Source organism: Lepidochelys kempii, chromosome 2 (assembly GCF_965140265.1).
Source record: "Lepidochelys kempii isolate rLepKem1 chromosome 2, rLepKem1.hap2, whole genome shotgun sequence".
Taxonomy (NCBI): Eukaryota; Metazoa; Chordata; order Testudines; family Cheloniidae; genus Lepidochelys; species Lepidochelys kempii.
The window spans coordinates 203,979,209-204,001,781 of NC_133257.1; the positions used below are offsets into that span (position 1 = coordinate 203,979,209).

Consider the following 22,573-nt stretch of genomic DNA (forward strand, 5'->3'; position numbering starts at 1 on the left):
TCTAACCCAAAAGACAGAATTTTTTACACCTTTTGTCACCTCTATTAAAATGGAAATGCTGGTGTCTCCTTAACTGTGCAGCTGCTACTGCCCTGCAACTTTAATCCTACCTTTTTGGAGTGATCTCCCAGCTTGCCCTGTCAGATGGTATGGCACTCTATCCTTCCAGATAGAGCATTGTGGGGATGCAGCATAAGGATATAGCAGGAGAAACAGTCAGACCTAGTCCTCACTAAGGCAAAAGTCACATTTAGGGAAGACTGAACAAGCTTCATCTAGCCTATTCTTGACTGCCCCAGAGTTCCCAGATGTCACTACCTATTGACCTTTGTCCTAAGGATTCTCTCTGGAACATTATTTCTCTCTGACCTGTAGAGCACTGATATCATGTATACTACCAGATTGCTCTGAATCCACACAGCAAGAATAGACTATTGTGTTTCTCTATTTATGCAACACACATAAATGACTACAGAAACGAGTGGTTCATGATGCCTTTGAGAGCAGATGCACTCTCCTTGTATCACAGTGACACTGTGGCAAACTGCTAGAAAGTAATCCCTGCACCATTCAATACAGCTGACCTTAGCATAGTGAAGGGCAGTTGGGGTGTATAAAAAAAATGAGAGAATACAGTTCTGTGGGACACAACATTCCCACATAAAATGGCACATATACTTAATCATGCCTCATGTTTGCTTATTATAGGACAAGCTGGGCTAAAACATACTTCTATATATCCCCAGTGGCCCTTGCCATATCCCTGGGGCAGAGTTAAGGTTACAGGGCAGGGCTGGTATGCAGTTTAACTCTGTATTATCTGGTTTTCAGAAGTTTAAGTATAGGTGCACTTGATGTTCTGGAAGGGTACAAGAAATGGACAGTCAACTGTAACTATTAAAGAAGTTTTGGAGCAGTGAATTTATTTCAATATTGTGGTATCTAGCAGGCCTAATGATGATTTAAATGTTAACATTAACTATTTCGCTACTGATCAAAGCATGTAAGAAAAGATAGATATGACTATACTATGAAGGTCTGCACAATCTAGTGTTTGACATTTCATTTTGAAACCAAGAGTGGGTGGTGTTTAGGAGATACCACCACTTACAGTTTTTCCCAAGCTGACCCATGGAGCCAGTAAGTCAGGGGGAAGAGGGAGATAAACCCAGGGTGATATCCTGCGAATAGGGAGCTTTCCCACATAGCCAGGCTAGTGTCTAAGCACCACCAAGGACCACAGCAGAACCTGACAGGGTATCTGAGCCCCACTGAGACTGATCTAAGGTCAGGAAAGCAGCAAGGGTGTCCGAGCCCCACTAAGAAGGCATCAAGCCCGTGTTGCTCAGCAGACAACCTGAGTCTTAAAATATGTTTAAAAGCTATTACATCTATCCTAACTTCAACAAGAACATTGACCATTTTTCACTAGGTAATGTTATCATCCTGTCTCAGACAATTGCAGTTTCTGTATTAGGGACAGTGGTATCCAGAGGTTCTGCAGCATCCAGTGTCACTCCTGTTGCTCTAATAGGAATATTGATGAAAAGCCCTGACGCACAACCAAAGGAAATTCACACACAAACATGCTTGTGAGTCAGATTTAACAGTCCTGGTGACCTCTTTCCTTCTGAGAAAAAGTTACATGCATCTGGCGTTACCTCTTTGTTAGGAAGGCTTGTGTGCTTCGAAACACAACTAACAGCGTGTCCAGACAACACAGAATTTGTTAATCTGTATTCATTCTGATGCAACTATTTACAGAAGATCTGCCAAGTTGAATTCATCAAGGCTCTCCTTCTTGAAGATGAGGTCTAATATGTCTTTCAGAAGGTTCCAGCTGGTTCTGTAAAAAGGCTGCTAAAGAGATACAGGACGTCACAGAAACCATCAAAATGTATAGAGGAGGGTGTGTCTACTTTCTTTTGGAGCCATTGAGACAGATCACTATGACTCAAATAAGCAGTTTTCATAAAGACAAGATGCTGCATTCCGTAGTGAACAGAATTTCCAGAAGCCATAAACCACACAACAAAAACCATCTCTGACAGTTTAATATTATCTATACTTTCTCATGCTGGACAAGGCTTAACATTTGGCAGTTTTTCTCTTTCTGCTTTTTTCAGGTACTGATCATCGGGAAACTTTCTTTCTCTCCTTGCTTAATATTTAGGATACCCGTCGCAATTCTTTCTACAGCTTATTTAATTGTTATCTAATTTTGCATTTTGCAGCTCCTATTCAGCATGCTTGGGAAGGCTGTACAATATGTAAACACAAGTAAATTTGCCCTTTCAGGAAAATTCAAACATATTTTGCAAGCAGTCATAAAAATGTAAAAATATTTCCAGTTTGTAGACTAGAGAATACTTGTCCTACTCTGAATAATGATGTTCTGCAGGAACTTTTGCTCTTTGTCCCAGAACCCTGCGTTCAAGTGAATGCTGTCCTTTAAGCTAAACTGAATAGGAAAACAGATTAAATTAAAACTTGCAGACCTTTTATTAAAGTCTTTTACTAGTCAAACCAATGCTGCTAGTTCAGACAAAATCCAGATAAGAAAAAGGTTTATAGCAAGAGTTTAACACTATTAATTTCAATGCACCGAGTTCTTATCTGCCTCCCGAAATCTTTTCAACAATGTTCAACTCTTCTCCAAAGGTGGTTTGTCCTTGCCTTTTTTATGCAAACTTCCCAGGTGATTATCTTTAAGTCAAGGGGAGTTCGACTGGACTGTAAAGTAGGAATCTTTTAAAAAATCTATTCCCAAGAAGTTCATTTGAATTGGACTGGAAATGGTAAAAGTAATAGCCACTTTTTATAACTTTAAGATTATGTACAGTTGCAGCTTTGTTTGACAAATTGTATCATATGATGAAAATCTGTTATTAAAACAATTCATTACAAGGACCAGCCATTATAGAAAGGCTAACAAATTGCCTGTGCTTGTTCCAAATACTAATACTGGATTTCCTAATGTCCAAAGATTGTGTGATGGGTTATTTTATGCATCAGAGGCATATTTACCATAAGGAAAAATCTTTCCTTTTTTTCCTATAGATGCCCTCTTAACTAGAGGGTTAGCTCCCTCCTAGGCAGAACAGCCAAAAAAGAGCCTGTGGCAAACATCTGCCGGATCATCTTTCTGGATGTCTTTCATCATATTTCAAAAGAATGTACAAGTGCCATAGTATGCTACTGTGCTTCGCTATCCCTAAGACTGTCCTTTCCGCCGCTTATCACAGACATTTCTAGATTTTCCCCTCATCTGGGATATGCCATCCTCTGATTTGTAGTAACATAGAGAATTAGAGGAACCCAGAAGCAAGATTATCTCTGAATTAGCTGTTTCTCCTTTCTGGAACAAAGCTTCTATATTATAATATACTATATACATTCCTCCATATTGGGGAGACCTCTTTTTGGTACTTATTTTTTTCCTTCTGAAAAGTTCGCTTTTCCACAACACACTAGGTTTATTTCTGTTACTTGCTGGTGGGCCTCAGAGGCATTCCAAAACTTTGCAAGTCTCTCTAGAAACTATTTCAACTTATTTTTCACAAAATAAAATAGGAAAAAAGTAAAAACAAGAATTGATCCTATCTACTGATTTTGAAATTTTTTTCCTGAAGAAAGTTTGCAGTCATCGTCAGGACAAAAGTATAGTGCATTTCTACTATTGTGTTTAGTTTTCAACCTGTTCCATATTTGGCAGTGTTTCACTTTGTACTTTTTTTCTTTGTATGTTTTTTACCTTTCTCACTTTTGCCTTTGAAATGTTATGTTACTTGACTACTACTTCACTTTCCCAAGAATCTCTTCATAGGAGGTACTGTTGTTTAGTGGGTAAATAAGAGGATTGTGAGCCAGAACTCATAAGTTTTATTCCCGGCTATCCCACTGGCTTGCTGTGTGGTCTAAGGGAAGTCATGTAATCCTTCTCTGTTTTCCCTTCTTTTAAACAGTTATTAAAATACTTTTTTACTGTGGCTCATTGGCATAACTTAGTTGATGTTACAGATGGTCTGAAGTCTGTTGATGATGTATATTTCATGGCAAAGGCAAATTGATAAGAGGGTTTTGAAAAAAAAGTAAATCCATGCTACCACAATGACCAGCTGAGATGGAAATTGGATAGTTCTTGTAATGGGGACGTGGACTTTGGCGTTTCCTCCAGATGTTACTCCTGATCAAACTCTCTTTTATGGAAATGTTACTTTCACCTACCCTGTTACGATAATGAACTCTAACAGCTTGGTCTGGATAAGCAGAGCAGGTGAGAAATATGGTGAGACTTCTCTGGACAGTAGGGAGAGGCTGTCAGGTTGACCAGGGAATTATCACAGAGGGACTAGATTTGTAGGTATGTAAGGGGTTCTTTTCTTCTGCTTGTAAATTAAGGGGAATATACCTCATTGGAATTTACCAAGTTTTCAGATGAGGTTTGCTAGGCAAACCATTTCTTTTGTTTCAATATCATTTTCTCTCTACTTTTAATAAATCTTTTTGAAGAAGACCACAGTTGTATAGGATAACTCACATACTTGGCCCCAAAGAGACATGAACCCGTCAGTCTCTTTAAGGAGAGGAGCTGAAGGGAATTTCAGCAGCCTAACTCTTTACTCAGTCTTGGTCAGACGGGCCCTGGGCAGAGATGTTCTCTCCCATTAAGATGTCTCGCAAAAGACTGGAGGCAGGTGAGTACAAGGGGAGAAGCCTAACGACCAAGGAGGAGATGAGAGTGATTGGGGGGTGGGGGTGAATGACAAAGGCACTTCCAGATCCATGTATGACAGGCCCTATACTATATAAATGAAAAGTATTTATACTGCTGAAGAGCCTATCCTTCTATTATTCTACATCAGTTTTTATATTGCTCTCATCATAGCAATGTCTAAGCACCTTCCAATAGTGCACATCTGTCATGTGTTGTTTGTTCTCTCATCCTTTTCCCAGAGGAAGAAACGTGTGCAGTGAAGTGTCTTTTGGTAGGGTTTTTGTGTTGAAGACCCAAACGTACCTATTGCTATGCACTTACATTGGAGAAGACAAGGTCAAAGAAGTGTGCCTTACGCTTGGCGTAGAAATAGGTGAAGTCTGTGATGGTCCTTAGTTCCTGGGCGATTTCATTCCACAGTCTCAGGTTGCCTTTGGAGAAAGTTTTGTCTCAGAGAGTGAGCTTTATTCTTCCCTTGAGATAAGGTTTGATTTTGGAATTTAGCTTTTTTTTGCCTTTTTTTGCCTTTTTTTGTAATGCTTCCAATGAAATTTAAAGCTTTACTGTAATTCTCTTATAGTTGAAATACTAGTTTTATCAATGTTTGAATCTTCATCATTGAAATAAATTTGTTCTTACTTATATTTACTCATTTTCTCCAGTATCTAAAAAAAAAAAAAAGGGCGGGGGGGGGGGGAGAAGAGGAGCAAAAAAATCACCCTCCAAGTCCCCAAGAGAAAGAAAGACAGAAGAAGCTATTTAATACCTTTTAAATTGCAAAATAGAAGACAGGCTGGCGTGTTCAAATGGAAATACTTTAGTTTAAATGTCTATACTTTATAGAAGCATTTAGAATTTACTATCCATTTTCAGCATTTTTATTTGCTCTAATAAAATAAAAAGGATCCTAATCATAACTACTGTACAGTGTGTTTAAATCTGGTTTAAAGATGAGAATTTGATTGGTTGTATAATATGTGGTAGTTGCATTATACTCAGCTGAAAGAACTCTGACTGAGACTATTGTACTTGTGTTCATTATGCTAGCTTTGTGACTTCAAGAAGAAAAAACAGGTATCTGAATATGAACAAGAAAAACAAAAGGACAGAAAAAGAACAGGCAGAACAGATAAAGAATGAGTAGGATAAGTGAGTGCTTTACAAATGAAAGCAGATGTATGAAATTACAAGCTGTCGGATCAGCAACGGAAATGAAGATGATAAAGTGGTTCCCTACGCAGATTATAATTATTCATTTTGCCCAGTCCTGCGTCTTTTCCCCATAATTCTCTTGGGGGAGGAGGGGTACAGGAGGAGATGAGGTTTACTCACATGAAAGAAAAAAAAATCAGACTGGTAAGTCTGTATGGTCACAAAACAATAATTTATTTTGGCTTTTTTATTGTATCAAAATAACTTTGTGCGTTCTGCAAGGATATTTTCTCACTTAAGATTCTGATTGGTAAATTTCTCAAAACAGTAAAGTTTCTTTACAATTTATTTACAATTAATGTTGTTGAAGGGAGTCTGTATAGTGCACAGTATAAGCATCATTATTAGGCACTGCTTTGACAGCTGGAGCAGATGGATTGCCTGAATTTAGATAGTGCAAAAGAAATGAAGTAGTTTACATAGACCTGCCTGAAAAGATGTGTTTAATAATTGCACTCATAATTAGATTGATTTGCCAAAAAAGAGAGAGAGCGAGCAAAGAACTATACTGTGTACTTAAGTTAGGATGGAAATGTACACATCTGTTTACAATGGGAGATGAACTTAAGGCAGAGAAAAGTCTCCTGTGCAAGTCACAAAATTCTAAGAGATATTTTTAAAGTATTTAAAAGTAAAAGCAAGAATTCAGAATCCTTAGTTGTTGCTCAGTATTTTCAGGTAATTCACTGGGATTCTCCAACAGATAAATGTAGGAACATGAATAGCAGAGACCCAAGTATTTCACAGACTAATGTTAAATGAGGTCTTATCAAAAATAGATTTTTAATGAATCTAAAGAGAACAAAAAGTGATAGATGTCTGTTTAATAATATATATTTGAAGAGGGTATTTTAGTAAAGAATGGTTGTGGGGGAAAGTGTTTCTTCATGAAAGAGAACATAACTAATTGCATAGTGAATCTCAGAGTGCCCCATTGAAATAAATGGGAACGTTCGCATTGACTTCCATGGGCACAGGATCAAGCCCACACAACATATAAGGCTTGATTCTGTAACCTCTTCCTTGTGTTGAGCAAAACTTGACTTCAGAGGGTCTGTTTGTACTTATCATGAGGAAGGGTTGCTAAATCTGCCCAAGAGGGTGTGTAGAAAAAAAATGTTTCCTTTAGAAATATACACGTGTGTATTCCCCCCTTTTTATTTTATTTTTTATTTTTTAGTGATCTCAAGTAATTATCAGACCTGTTTGGGACTTCTGATGCACTATCCACCTATAGGAGATGTACACTCACTCATCCTAAGAGCACTGTTTCTCAGAGATCCAAAGGTAAGATAACCATTGCTAAATATTACCAGTACAGGAGGTAAACCTCTCTAATAAAACATTCAAAGTGCTACAAAATGTTAATGAGACACAGTATCCTACATTTGGGGTGGGGTGAGGGGCTTTTTCAAGGAGCTACTTTTGGAAACTGTCTACTCATGGGGAGAATTGTCTGGTGAAATTAGATTATGGTTCCCCCAGGTTTTAAGTGGTAATCTTCTACCATCGTGCTAAGCAAACAGCTCCAGTAAGTCAAATAACTACTGTACCTAGTAAAGGTTTTCCCCACTTGTCAGTAGTTCATACTTAATATTCTTCACAGAGGACCACATGCCAGAAGACTTACAGGGCTACGGTAATATATATTTAAAGTCTATGGTAACGTAAACTGTCTAGAAGTCATAGCACAATTTCCTAGTAGACTTTTATACATGTGATTTATTAATTCTGCAAGCTAACCATAGCTGCACCTAGAGGGTCCGTAGCATCCTACTACGTTTTTAATTAAAAATGAGATCCACTCTTAGTCTTCAAAGTTTCACACAGATTTTATTTACTCTTGTTAAAGTGAGTTCTTGTTTTACTAATGTAATGTTTCTGACATAAGTAAATTTACTGAACACTCAGCAGCTTTAGAGCTACCCTTATATTTAAAATAAAGTATTTGAGATAATGCTGTGGATGACAGTATTCTCGGTATCTGGATCCTTCGCAGTTCTCCGAGGTTGTGCTGCCAGTGTTAGGATTGTCTGAGCATGTCACGTCACTAGGCTGCCAATGGACAGTCTAAGCTTCCTTCAAGTCACCTCTGAGTAGGAGAATTTCTGCACTTTTATCAGTTGGTGACTGTCTTCTGCAAAATGTCACTGGCTTCCGACATGTATTCTTTTATAGATTAAGAAAAATTGTCTCCTTGTTTCTGTGTCAGTTTTCTGCAGAAATCTGTGTCCTCACAGCTGCTTGCCTCATTCTTCTTGTGCATAGATTTCTTTCAAGATGAGAGGTAAAATCCGTCATCTCCCTGATGCTTAAGAAAGTTTATAGTATTAAGTTTGTTTTTTTAAGATTTAGGCAGCAGACTCTGAAATCAGACTATTCAGCATTTACATTCTTGCCTTCTCTTTTCAAAACAAAGCAGAAATATTTTTAAAGGGAAGATGTTGAGGAGAGGGGGATGAAACTATGCTAAGCCATCAAACTGACTCTAGCACATGTCGTTTAATTCAGGAAGAGAATATGTTGGTACATGAGACTAATTTAATAATGATTAAAAATTCTCAAGCTGCCCTCTGTGCCATCTCAGGCAATGTGTGTATAGATCTTCCTACTAGCAGATGGGGCCAACCTCCCACCTCCTGACTCCCTGACTTCCTGCTCAATTGTTTTCCTGTCTCCAACAGATGGAAGCTGACAAGCTAAAGACAAGTTCCACCCATTCTCAGCCTCATGAGACTTCAGTTTCATGCTAAACATCCTCATGTGTGCTTTTGAGGTGGCGGTGTGTAGGGTGCACGTAGCTATGTGTTGGAGTGAAAAGCAGTCTGTGTCCATCCTGCAGTGTTTAGCTCCACGTCACGGTGAAAGGATCTGGCAAGGGGAAGCAGCAGGGAAAGGCTCCAACAGTGAGGAGACGCCAGAGCCTTTCTCCTCTGCTGGAATCTTTCCTTGCTGTGTAGGAAGGCTCCAACAGTGGGGAAGCAACGTGACCCTAAACGGCTAAAACTAGTAGTGTAGACGTGGGAGGCACTATTTGAGTATGTAGAGAGCTGCGTAAGGTGTAGACCTTAAGATTCTGGCATTGTCTTTACTCACTGTCTAAACTAGCTAACTAACAGTGCCTAACTGCCTACACTGCTCTTTATACCCATGCTCGGGGCGGGGGGGGGGGCATGCAGTGTATGTACTCTCCATGCCACTGTAAGTGTAGACATACCCTAAGAGAGGTCTGAACATATTTCTTACCTTACCTTTCAAGTAGTCCTCTGTTCAGTGAGAATAGTCTACATGAAATTGAGCCTTTCTGATTCAGACCATTCCCCATTTTCTAAGTAAAATGATTCCCACCTGTCATGAAGTGATCCTCCTTTTCCTGTCTGTCCTCACAAACACAAATTAAAAGTGCCTTCGCACCCACTGTATGGCTGTGCTTGTCTACCTGAACAGAACTCTGGATGTTAGAAAGCCAGATCTTCCCAGAGAATTTTTTTTTAAATATATATACAATTCGATGAAGCCAAGCCACAGCGTTCTTATCAACAATGTTCAAGCCCCTAAGTCCTCCAGAAAGTTGAGTCATTTTGCAGTCCTCAACAATGTGTGAAAATGAAGAGCCCCAAGAAAGTCTAGTAGCTTCTCACATGACATTGGCTTGTTGATTTCAAGGCTGCATTAAAAAAAGCTATGCTTCCTGGGATAAAGAGGCCAAGCTTGTTCTCAATGACCTTTCCTTAAGAACAGTTACCTCTTGAGCTGAGAGGGGGATATATACTCCCTTTCCCTGTTCCTTATTTTCCCTAGACAAACTTTAAGGCTCATCTCTGTGTCCTTAAGCACATGTGAGTTAAACCCAGTTTCTAAATGAGTTGGGATTTGTTAGTAGTGGTTTGAATTCAGTGTTGTGGAAGACTTACATATTAAATGTTGTATAAGTCCATCATAATTGCCATGGAGTGAAAGAAAAGAACTAAAGGAAAGGAGTTCTGTGGTTGTTACGCAAGGATATATGCATCTATATCTGCAGCCTTTTGGGTCACAGAAACTCCAGAAGTCTGTGCGGGGCTGTGCACTAGTACACATGGGAGAATTAAAATGTCCTCTCTGCTGCAGGTGTAACAATAGTTCAATTCTTCCTTTCTCCCTGAGGGAAAAGGCAAAGAGAGGCTAGAAGGCTCTGCACAGTAGTGTAACCTGGAAGCTATGACTAGCTAATTCAGTACTTGCTGACTTCTCTACCCCTTAAGGCTTTCCTGTGCACTTCCCATTAGGAACAGTAGATGCAGAAGGCATATAAGGTTCAATGCAATTTGCCTCCCCTGAGCTAGGGCAGGTTCCCTAAAAAGTTTCTTCCGAGGCTTTCTATGGTTTTAATTGTGCCATCCCATGGAGCCTCTACTGCACTCTATGGGCAATTGTTCATTGTCCAGTATGATTTGTTTCACATAGCAAGTGCACTCACTGTCTTGTAAACGTGTAAGGGAGACCTGGTCTCTATCCGTCGGAGCTTGAAATCTCAACTGGACAAACAGCAAAGTTCAGAAGTTTAGTGGGAAGAGCAGGGGTTCAGCTTGAAAGCAGTGTAGGTACTTTACTAATATGTGTTTCTTTGGGAGGTTATCCTTGAAAGATAGCTAAATGCCAAATAATCTCACTCTTGGGGAGTTTTTCTTGCAATTTAGGCAAAACTGTCGAAAATATTCTGTGGGGAACAATCCTGCCATAGCCTCTGGGGAATGGAGTAGATGGACCTAACTAATGTGGCTTTTCTAGCTCTGGATCTATGATTCTGTAGTCAATCTGAACTGGCCTTTTCTTCATCGCATCCCATTCCTCCTCTTTGTACCCCGTGATATCGATAACACATCATGTCCCTGTTTTCTTCTTGAGGATTGATGTGGGGGGAAGGTTTTGGCCTGACGGCCCTCTCGCTTTTTATTGACTGAAATTTATAGCTGTCCTTAGTAGAAGAGCCCTTCTATGTCAACAGAAGTTATATATCAGTGTCCTGGAAATAGAGCACACAGCTCTGTAATAGCCAACAACAAGTTACTGCAACTGCTTCTGAGGGGAAGCACAGAAGACTTTACAGAGCCACACTTGGGCCTACATAGTGCCCAAAGTGCATTTGATTATCCTCAGTAGTTAAGAAAATCTGGAATTCAAACTTGAAATTTGAAATCTATGTTGTTGCCCCTACTCAGGGCTACATTGTGAGCTCACTTAGCAAGACGCTTATTCCAAATTTGCAATTCTTCAGTAAGCAGTAATTCTTCTCAATTATATCAGTCAATGGGATTTCTATCTATTTAGGCTTTTTTAGAATAGAAGGTTATGTGAAAACTGACTTGATGTGAAAGAAGGGGGAAGTAAAAGTGTGTGTGTTGAGTGAGAAACTGGAGCAATAGTAGGAATTGTTCTTGTAATATACCCAAAGGAATTGGTAGTAGGTGTGTCTCTGAATATAATACCCCAAAAGTACCTAATTTTTTCCATATATTTTTTTCACATCACCACTGTTGGGTAGTGCTGTGAATTTTCAAAGCAAATACTGTAGATGAAGAAGTAGAGATGTTGAGGGAGGGCAGTCAGAAGAATATAAAGTGATTAAAAAACATAGTTCTAACTAGAGTTGTTCAAATAAAAAAAAATTAAAAAACCCAATTAGAAATAAAAGTCATCGAAAATGTGAACATATTGTGTTCCTTAAATAACCAGATGTTCTCTCCCTCCTGAAGGCAGACAGGGCTCGGAATAAAAGGTTTAAAACTATTGTTTTAAGTTAACTGTGAATTTTGCAAATCTGTTTTTACCCTTTAGCAAATAAAATTCTAATACAGCAACATAAGCGAAGTAATTTTCATCTTTGGGTGTTCTTATTTGTATGTTGTTGTGTGTTGAAGTGTTAACCTTATCACAGTGACTTATTACAAAACTAAAGCACTACATAGAACATTACCATTTTAGATAACATACTATAAGAACCTGACAACCGTCCTTTGTTCGAGAGCTTACAGTATTTATCCAAAAGATTTCTGCAAAATAAAAGTTTGTCTGCAAACCTTTTAGCAGGAATGGTTGTACTACCTTGCGAGAAAGCTAGTTAGAAATAAGACAAGTTTTATTCAACTCTGAAGTGGTACTACTCAATACCAGTCTATTAAAATATCATTTAGAATGTTATATTTGGCTGTTTATTTTAAACTTTTTTCCCATCACACTGAAAATTCTGGTTTGTCTGATTTTTTTTCAGCATAGGATTTTAAGAAATTTAGTAACATTTTAAAATAATGGTTTAATATATTAATGGTAAATTACAACTGAATCCCTGCAGAAGTACACCTGGCATCTCAAAGATGCTCTATTCGTTAATCATAACTGATATTACTACGACTACCTTAGAAAGTAAGCAATAATATATGATTTTAAGGTCATGATCATACATATAACGACCAGCTAGAGGAATTCTCATTTCAGCCTTCAACACTCATCATGATCTGAGCAGTAAATGGCAGGAGAAAAAAAATTACATTACTGAGATTGTGAACTGAGCTGTTTGTACATTATTTTCAGTTGAATTTTCTTCTTAAGTAGCTGCTGCCACATCTCAGAGTTTTCTCTGAGCTGGTTTCATGTGCCTGAAAGGCTGTTTAGCTTCACTTTCTTCTCCTTCAGATAAATTCTTTTCTATACACTCATTAGCTGAGGTGCTTCTGAAAAGCTGGAACTATTCTTTGAAAGCTGCCTGTTATTTCAGAATTGTTTGTTTCAGTGTTTGTGAAAGGAGAGGAGCAGGTTTTAGTTTGTTTTGTTGGTTAGCACTGTGTGCAATCTGTCATTAATTACCACTCTTAATGACCAGATTGCAGCCAATCAGGAGTTAGTCTCCTTCAGCATTTGGACATTAGCAACTCATTAATTAATATTTACTCAAGAGGTGGAATTTTGATACCTAGTATATAATGGTTAGTTTATCACTTTAGAGTAATAGCAGCTACAGTTGTCTCCCTCCTCCCCATACAATTCTTTATAATGCTTCAAATTTATTTTTAAATAATGTATGCTGTTCAGCCATGAGTCAGTTGACTCATTTCCAGGAGGCTGACAACTGGGCATTGTCTAATTTTTTTAAGTGCTCTGTGCTGATGGGGAGGCAAGAAAGAAGGATTTTTAAGCACTTGACAAGCGGATTACCAGTTTTCAGTGGCTCCAGTCCCAGCCCAACGCAGCTTGCTTCTCTAGTCCTCCTGATAAGAGTTACCGCACTAGTAGCTAAGGCCAGAAATCAATATTGGGGAGGCGGAAGACCAGAAATGAGGTAGGCACCATGGGAAACTTGTAGGAAAGGCAATCAGATGGGACGTGTGAGGTCACCGTGCACTCGAAAGAGGGCAAGATGTTCTTGCCACTGAGTGATGGGTTTGAGGTAGGGTAAGAAGGCCTGTATGATTGTGACAGAAAGGGAGGAAGATAGTAGAAAGGTGAGGAAGAGGAAGTTAGGAGACACTAAAGACAAATGAATTGATCTTCATCTTTTCAATGGTAGAACAGGAAGAACCCTGATATTTGCCCTTAGTATATTTAACACAATATACATACATTTTAAGGACGAAAAGTATGAATGGTACTTCAGCCTCTATCTTTATACACACAGTAAATTCCTGGCACATTAAAACATTTAGATGGTTAACCACCTGATTTACATATGTAATAAGATAGCTGTAATCTAAATACTGTTGTTTGCCTTCCCCCCGTTATATGTGCTTGCAATTGACTGCCAGCCCCAAATAGGAGGACAGTTTTCAAAATTTGATCCTAAAATTATAAATATACGTTCATTTTAAAGCACAATGTTTTAAAATTAGTTTTCCTTAACTTATCTTCCAAACCCTGAGCCCCTAAGCGTTTGTTTTTCTATAATAATTTACACAACAAATATTTGATTTTAGTAATTATTGTCCTGAGTTTTCAGGTTCAGCTCTTGTGTTGTCTTTCACTATTAGAATAAAGGTGTTACAGGCAGCTACCAATTTAATGAAACAGTGTTTGGAATAGCCATATTGTCATAGGCCCGTATAAAAGTAATACATGCACAGTGAGTCAATAGTTACTATTCATTTACATATATTTAATTTAAAACCAACATATCCAAAGCACTTTTTCAATTATTTTGATGTATTACAAAACTAAAGGGTCAGTATTCATAATAAAAAGACTTACCCATCCTTGCCAAAACTGATCCCCATCTTCCCAAATATGCCTGTCATTTAATCAACCTATCATAACTTAGCCTTCCCTGCCATAGCATCTTATAGATCTCAACTAGTATTTTCAGGAAAAGCCTTGGAAAATAGAGTGCTCAGAAGCCAACTAATCAATACCATGGATCCTTCATAGCCGCCCTCCCTTTTAAGCCAGGGGCCTGTTACCTAGAGCACCTGCATCAATCATCATAACCCTGGTGGTACCACAGGAAGGGGAGGGGCAGTTTCTTAGCTAGCTGAATATATTTGTGATGGTATCATTTATATTGTCAGTTTCTTCATAACACTCGGTAGATGGGCATCTTAAGTAACTAACAGTATGCAAATATTATGACAATCCATCTTAATCAGCAAGTGTATTTAAATGGAAATGAAGATTTGGGGAAATTCAGAGTATCACAGAATAATTCCTGAAATTAGTTGAGAAATTGGGGTGGGTTCAGCAAAGAACCATAAGAATGATTTAAAAGGATTAAAAAACATTCTTTATTGTGGTAGACTCAGAACTCAATCTGTTTAGCTTAACAAAGCAAAGGTTAAGGGATGACTTGATTACAGTCTGTAAGTATCTTCATGGGGAACAAATATATAATCATGGAATCCTCAATCTAGCTAAGAAAGGTATAACGTGATCCAATGGCTGGGAGTTGAAGCTAGCCAAATTCAGACTCTAAATAAGATGAAAATTTTTAATAGTGAGAATAATTCACTACTTGAACAGTTTACCAGTGGTCATGGTGGATTCTCCATCCCTGACCATTTATAAATCAAATTGGATGTTTTTCTGAAAGACATGCTCTAGGAATTAGTTGGGGGAAGTTCTATGGCCTGTGTGGTACAGCAGGTCAGACTACATCAGGGGTCGGCAACCTTTCAGAAGTGGTGTGCAGAGTCTTCGTTTATTCACTCTAATTTAAAGTTTTGCGTGCCAGTAATACATTTTAATGTTTTTAGAAGGTCTCTTTCTATAAGTCTATAATAAAAACTAAACTATTGTTGTATGTAAAGTAAATAAGGTTTTTAAAATGTTTAAGAAGCTTCATTTAAAATTAAATTAAAATGCAGGGCCCCTCGGACCGGTGGCCAGGACCCGGGCAGTGTGAGTGCCACTGAAAATCAGCTGGCGTGCCGCCTTTGGCACGCGTGCCATAGGTTGCCTACCCCTGGACTAGATGATCACAATCATCCCTTCTGGCTTTGGAATCTATTATTTGAATGCTGCTGTACAAACCATGGTGTGCTTATAGTCAAGTGATATCAAAGCAAGAGTATGGTGGTGTTCCAATAGTAAGAAATTAAGCAACACAATTACTGTGCCCTAATTAATTTACTTGTCCTTTATATTTCTGTAAAGCAATATAATACAATTTCCACAAAAAAATCTTGGTGAGCTAATGGCTAGTCAAAAGAAACATTATACATGCTGATAACTTCGTGATCCCAAACATTTTTTAAAATGTCCTTGATTTTTCTGACTGCTGGGTACCCAGGCAACCTTAATTCTGCCCATATAGAGATATCCTGGCCAAAAAAAGCAGTAATGAGGGGGTATTAAATGTAGACGTGTTTGGGGACATGGGATTATTGGGAAAGAATTGGAGAGGACATAAATAGGTAGGGCAGAAGTTCTTTTACTGTACTCCTCTGGCATTGGTTAGGGATTCATTACCACAGTGAAGCCCCATCCTCTAATAAGTGAGGTTTCCCTATGGTGAAATAGAAGGACAGGGAAGAAAAAGACTGGACACGAAATTATTTTTGTGTATTTTAATGCCAAACAACAAACTGATTTTTAAAGACTGAATCTTTTTCTTCTTTGAGCAGAAGAAAATAACAGTGGTACAGGCAAGCGCAAACCTGATAATGTTTGATATATATATATTTTTTTTAAATAAGAGGAAGAGGAAAATGAAGCACCTTGTAGCTCTTAATTACCTGGTACCAGTAAAACCTACTGCACATGAATTTGTTTGGGCTGTTTCTTTCAAATGACTAGTTTACTTATATTTCAAAAGTCATCTAAAACTACTGACCCTGTCCTAAAGAATAACAATATTAGCTATACAATGATATAATAAACCATATTTAACAATGTTAGAATGACGTGATTATGGTTCTCCTTGTGTGCAATCTGACAATTCAGTTAATCACTTCTATTTTGTGAAGTAGTTTATCAAAAAGCACCACTTAGAACAGTTTCTCTCTAATGAAAACTTCTCCACATCGTAATTAATGTATTTGACTAAAATGTGCAAAACAGAAACTGAGAGTTGTATAAAATGGATTGTGAACATTTTAATATAAGCAAGAATGACTACTTCTATATCATGTCTAGTGTAGTGTGATAAAATTATTGTGTAGGCTATTTTGATATGAATTCAGATATACTATTGGTATGCTGACATTATTAAATTCAGCATAGTAAATATTAATGTATTAACCATGACAATCTGTACAACTCTTAACTTGACTATATTATAGAATATTTCTGTCATCCCATTTTTAACTGGCAGGAAACTTTAGGTGTCAAAAGAAATTTCAAGATACCTGTTAATCTTTTCAGTCAGTATTTTATGGATAGTTAGGTTTGGAGATTTGAGGTGGAGTTTTGTTCTTTTAATCTTTTTAAGGAGCAACATTTACCAAAATGTCTCTGCAGTTTCCTTTATTTTCAGGATCCCAGAATGAATGGATCTTCCTATCCCCTGACTCCAAAAACTTAACTTGTCTCCATTCTCCATATATGCATAAATATCATATTACTTTTATTGTAATGAGCAGATATGTAGATCTCAGAAAGTGCCTATTCGAGTCCTTAGGAACCTTTTTCAAATTTTTTACATACCACATTGTATACAGAACACAATAAAATCATCATCTTTGCTCTCCAGATAGCAAAAATAAGCCAACTAGCACCTTAAAAATATTTCACCTTCCCCATATATATGCAGGGGTGAAAATAACTTAAGGGACTTACTGGTACACAGGGCCAGAGTCCTGAGCGGGAGGGTTAGGGGAATCAACCGGAAGGGGCAGGGCCTCAACCAGAAGGGTGGGGCCTTTAAGTCCCCGTGCCCTTTAAATCATGATTTAAAGGGCCCAGGGCTGTGGTAGCAGCGGCAGGGAGCCCCAGGCCTTTTAAATCACCGCTGGAACCCTGGCTGCCACTGCTACCCCAGGTGTCCGGCAGCAGGGCAATTTAAAGGGTGTGGGCCTCCCAGCCGCCACTACCGCAGAGGAGTCCCTGGCCCTTTAAATCGCCGCCAGAGGCCCAGGGCTTGTGACCACTACCCCAGGGCTCCGGAGCCCAGGGCCCTTTTAAATTGCCTACCCAGAGAAGCTGCCCCGTGCTGGTACGGTCGGCTGTGTCCCAGCTCATGCTGGTACGCCATACCGGACCAGACCAGCTTACTTTCACCTTTGTATGTATGGCATATGTGTATGTATGCACATACACACAGAAAGAACAAATAATGTTGTTGTGTGGAATATGGTTTTATTGGTGTCAGCTTAGAATAGCTGCATTACTCAAAAAGCCATGAGTGAGCTATGCAGGTTGTCCAAATGAGTGCCAATAAAACCAAAATGTGGTGGCTTTTCTGTATATAAAAATGTTATATTTTAAATCTGATAACTTGGGACATTGACAGGGTTAGAAGCAAGTCTAGCTGTGTGTTCCATTTGTAAGCTTGGATCTCCCCTTTCTACTGCTGTAAAACTTCTATTTCCTAGCTGTGTAAGGTTTTGAGATACCAGGTAATAAATCTGTCATGGGTAAAGGGCTGAAGATTGCCTTATTTACATCTCACTGTTTAGTTACTTTACTTTTGAAAACAAGTGTTCAGGGGGAAAAAAATAGGTGACTAAATTGAAACGCAGATTGAAATTATGTGGTTAAGCAGTGTTGTTTATGAAAGATGTGGCATTTACACAGGTTACAAATTTGAACATTAGCAGGGTATTTTTTCTGTCTGGAATATTGATAAAGGTTTGGTATGCTTTGATCTACCTGTTAATAATATGATATATTGTAAAAACGTTAGTGAAAAAGAGTGTCAGCTAGTTAGGACAAGGAGCTAAAATATGTGTGACCAAAATTTTCTTTAATTCAAGTCAAAGATATTATTTATAAATCTGAATTAACATTTTTACCATTTCTTTCTTCTTCTCCAGAGAGAGAGAGCATAATGTACAATAGTATGTAATGTAGACCACAATGTAAAATACTTTTCTAGCATTTGAAACTCCCATTCGCCATAGGGATTCAGGGTTGACATGTAAGGAAATTGGAGTTGGTCATTATTTCTAGTTGGTATGAGTTTAGGGAGTTCTCCTTGTCTTTACCCAGTGAATTGAATTCTTAAATTTTTGGGGGGCATTTTATTTGCTTCAGGAAAAATATTTCCTTGATTTTTCCATTCAATCAATTGACATACAATAGTAATTCATTGTACTTCTATAGCATTGTCTGTAGGCGATTCTCAAAGGTATTTTTATTTTTGACAAGCATTAATTAATAGAAGCCCACAGCATCCCTCTGAGAATGGTAAGTAGGTAGTTTACAGATAAGAAAGCTATAACACAGAGAGGGTTACAGCATATCACTACAAAACACATTGATAGAGTTTGTCTCTCGACCCCCAGTGTCATGCTGTGGTCAGTACAATGTTGTACCTCTTCTTTTGATGCAATGTTATATCTTAATATAGATACACTAACAAAGTATATATTGGCTTATATTTTAATCCATTGGCACTGAACTCATTTACAGTGAGCAGTGGGGTATGGTGTCTGATAATACTGTGAAATAATAATGCCCCACTGTTTTATAAATATTTGTTAAAATCTGTTGCAGGCTGATGCAGTGCAGTTTGTGCCACAGTGGACAGTCATCACTGTACAACAGATACCTGCATTTCTTGTGATCAAATCTTTGAGATGTCTATGAAAAATTATTGAAAATGTTGAGCTGTTGTTTATACCTTATTTGTCAAACACATAGCAAATATATAGCTTCTTGAGTACATAACAAAGAAAAAGAGTGGCGAGGTTACATTTTCTGGGCACCTAAACTATTAGGTAGTCATTAATATGCACAGTCAAATTAATTATTGGTGCATAAAGGAAAGTGACAGCTGTGAACAGCTGTGTTCCTTATCTACATTTTAGTTGTACTTCACTTCTGTTCCCAATCCACATTTTAGCTATGTATGTATCAGTTTTTATTGAAGAGTTTCTTGTATTGCATTGGAGAAAGAAAAGGTAAAACCTTCACAGTGAATGTGGGATCAGATTCCCCAACTTTACTTATAGGCAAATGAAAAGGAAAAAATTAGCATTTTAATATAGAAATATCTTAGGCTTTAGGAGAATTATGATAAATCTAATGTTGCCTAGTGAACTAAATAAGGATATTACAACAAACTGTCTCCTTAGAAATATTTGTTTAAATAGAGGCTACAATACTTCATCTTTATCTTTTTTGGATAATTATTGCTATTTCAGGCTGTTTCTTGTTCCAGGTTTAAAATACCATTAGTTTTTCAAAAAATTATAATTGGCAGCATTTGTTTGCTATAAAACTACTGGATGGAAACAAAATTCCGGTTTGCTTGTGAGATAATTATTTTAGTGAGAGTTTTGTTCTATGTGAGATAATTACTTTGGTGAGAGTTTTGTTATGCGTATACAGTTCACTATCGCTGTTTCTTTCTCACTTGGTTGCATTTAGGTTATCTAGTTTCAGTTGCAATCTATTAAGCTAAGTCTTTTTCAGTGGTTGAGGTTTTCCCACCTGTCTAACCTAAAACACCTGCAACATATGTTTGCATAACCCTGCAATGCTTTGCGTTTTGGGCCTTGAGAAATTCCCCCAGAGCTTTTTGCTTACAAACAGCTGAGCAATTCATTTCTCTAATGACGAGTGTTTTTCCCCTGGCATTGAGGCAATAATATGTTCACTAAAATAAGTCTCATTTTTCATCAGAGAGGCACATTAGACATCTTTTTACAGTGCTGTTTCATCTTCTGAACCTTCATTATCTGGAATATTTAAAAACAAAAACAAAAGGAAGGAGAGGAAAAACTAAATCTTAAATTGTGTTCTATAGATTTCATCACCAGCACCTGCACACACATACTGGAAACCGCCACATGCTCACACAGTTAAAGCATTACATTATGGGAGTAAATTAGCTTCCTTGATGTATGACACAACCATCTTTCTATGACTTATATCACTCAAGCCTGCCCCACTATAAGATAGTTAGCTACATAAATAATTTTATATAATTTTCTTGTTTGACTTTTTTTTTATTACATGATTTGGATTTAGCAAAACATCTTTACTTTTTTCCCTACAAGTACCTCAGTAAAGTCCAACTCAGGGAACCAGCCAGGCATGTTAGAATTTCTGTGACCACTGATGGTCACTCTAAGCAATCAAATGTTTCACTCAGTTTTACTCGAAATGCTATCCAAAGTTATAACAAAGAGTTTAAAGACATGGCACAGACCCTCCACTGGTGTAATTCACACCATCTGAGCATCTGCCTGATTGGGTGAGATTCTCACTTCTGCTCCCTCTCCTTAACCAGCTAAAATGGTCAAAGGAAAGTAAAGGGTCTCTCATAGCTCTGGATCTGATCTGGAACTGAGAAAGACAGCACAGATTGTTCTTGAGGACTCCCTTGCAAGCCCTGATGTTAATATATGCATGGAGTGGACCTGGGGGCAGAAGAGGTGTGACTAGGGGGGGCAGGACCCAGCCCATGATGCTGTGGAGTTTTTGGACAGCACTGCTTTCCCATAGGCAGGTTGCTATAATTTAGACAGCCCCTCAGGACTGTCTAATTACGCAGAGGGCTGTTGCAGCCCTCAGAGTGGCTTAGAATCAAGATGGCCCAAGGGTGACTCAAAGCCACAATAGTCACCCACTCCCTCTGGGCTGTGAGCTCTATGCTGTGCTTCTAAGAGATGCAGCACAGAATCCTCCACATGTACAGCCCTACTTCACATGCTGGTTACTATAGCTCTGCATAATATTTGCCCCTTTTAAAATCTGTTAATTCAAAATTAAAGCTTTTGGTTGTCTAACATAGGCTATCCAGTTATAAAGGAGAGAATTGAAAAGTAATTGAAAAACCCACAGAAGATTGTTAAAAGAATGGTATTTACCATTCCCCTACAGGCAGACTATGGATTCCTAGACTCTTCTGGCTAATGTGACATCCCTAGAAGAAAAATCCATGGTAGTTCTGCATTTCACAGACCTATGTAGGAAGGAAGGGGAGGAATTAATTTGCTAATCCACTTAATGCCCTTTTTATACTCTTTATCAAGGGCAATCAGCACATAATACGAAGGTTGGGATATGGCAGATGTAAATTATTGATCAAAGTACTTACATTAGTTGAGAAATAAAGGTATGAAAACTTTACTAACAAGTAATTAAACATGTAAATATAACTATACTTACTTGGAATCTACTTGGGGAAAAAGGAAAAAAATGAATGCTCTGGTCAATAAATCAGATTAACTTATTCTGTGTGTCCTGAATGCACAATACATCTAGTACAGAGGATACACAAAGTTGGGTATGCCTACGAGAGAAATTAGTTTGAAATTGATAAAGAAAAAATTGCATTTTTCTAGGAGTATTTCTCATTATGAAACTTATGCAAGGGGTTTTTTTTAATATGAAAAATAGAGAAGGTACTATCAATAACATGCTATAAGTATCATAATCTTAATTTCTGTTACTGTCTGTTTGAAATGCAACTTTCAGAAATATTGACTATGTTTAGGATAGTAGTTTTCAGATATCTGCGTGTTAACATGTATGTCAGGTTTTTAAAAATAATGGGATTTTCTTAAAGGATATCTTACAATGCTAAAAACCATTTCCAACCATAATCCTCTTGGTTTTTATTGCCTTACATTTTAAATGCTGTTTTTTCAACATCATTTTTTCTGAGCTTTGGTTCCCCCTGCCCCCGCCCTTCCATGTAATAGTACTTTAAACTGCCTCTGCCTTTCATACCAGTAAGCCTCACAGGAATTTAAACAGGCCCCACTGAAAGCAATACTTGAGCCTCATTCATGTGTTCAAGTTAGATCATTATTCCTATTAATGGCTTTAAGTGCTTAGATAGTAGATCAGCATTTCATGTCTTGAATTGCTTGTCATTTCTGCATAAATATGTATTTTAAGAAATTGCTCCACATGATCTCGTCCCCCACTTTCTTCCAGAAAAGAAAGTAGCATAATCCTTTCTTGATTTCATGGAAGTTGGAAAAGAAAGCTTTTTTTTTTAGCAAAAATAAAGTGTATATCCAATTTCTGGAAACAAGTTGTAAAAACGTGTGATAGCCTTGTGAAAGT

General features: G+C 37.9%; 1 protein-coding gene across 1 annotated transcript in view; it reads left to right on the forward strand.

Annotated features, from left to right (window-relative positions):
• Positions 1-22,573, forward strand: part of TBC1D5 (TBC1 domain family member 5) — a 274,157-nt gene that overhangs the window by 149,374 nt on the left and 102,210 nt on the right. The window contains exon 14 of the mRNA XM_073333539.1: positions 7,110-7,216. Within this exon, the coding sequence (XP_073189640.1) occupies positions 7,110-7,216 (107 nt within the window). The remainder of the gene's footprint in view (positions 1-7,109; positions 7,217-22,573) is intronic.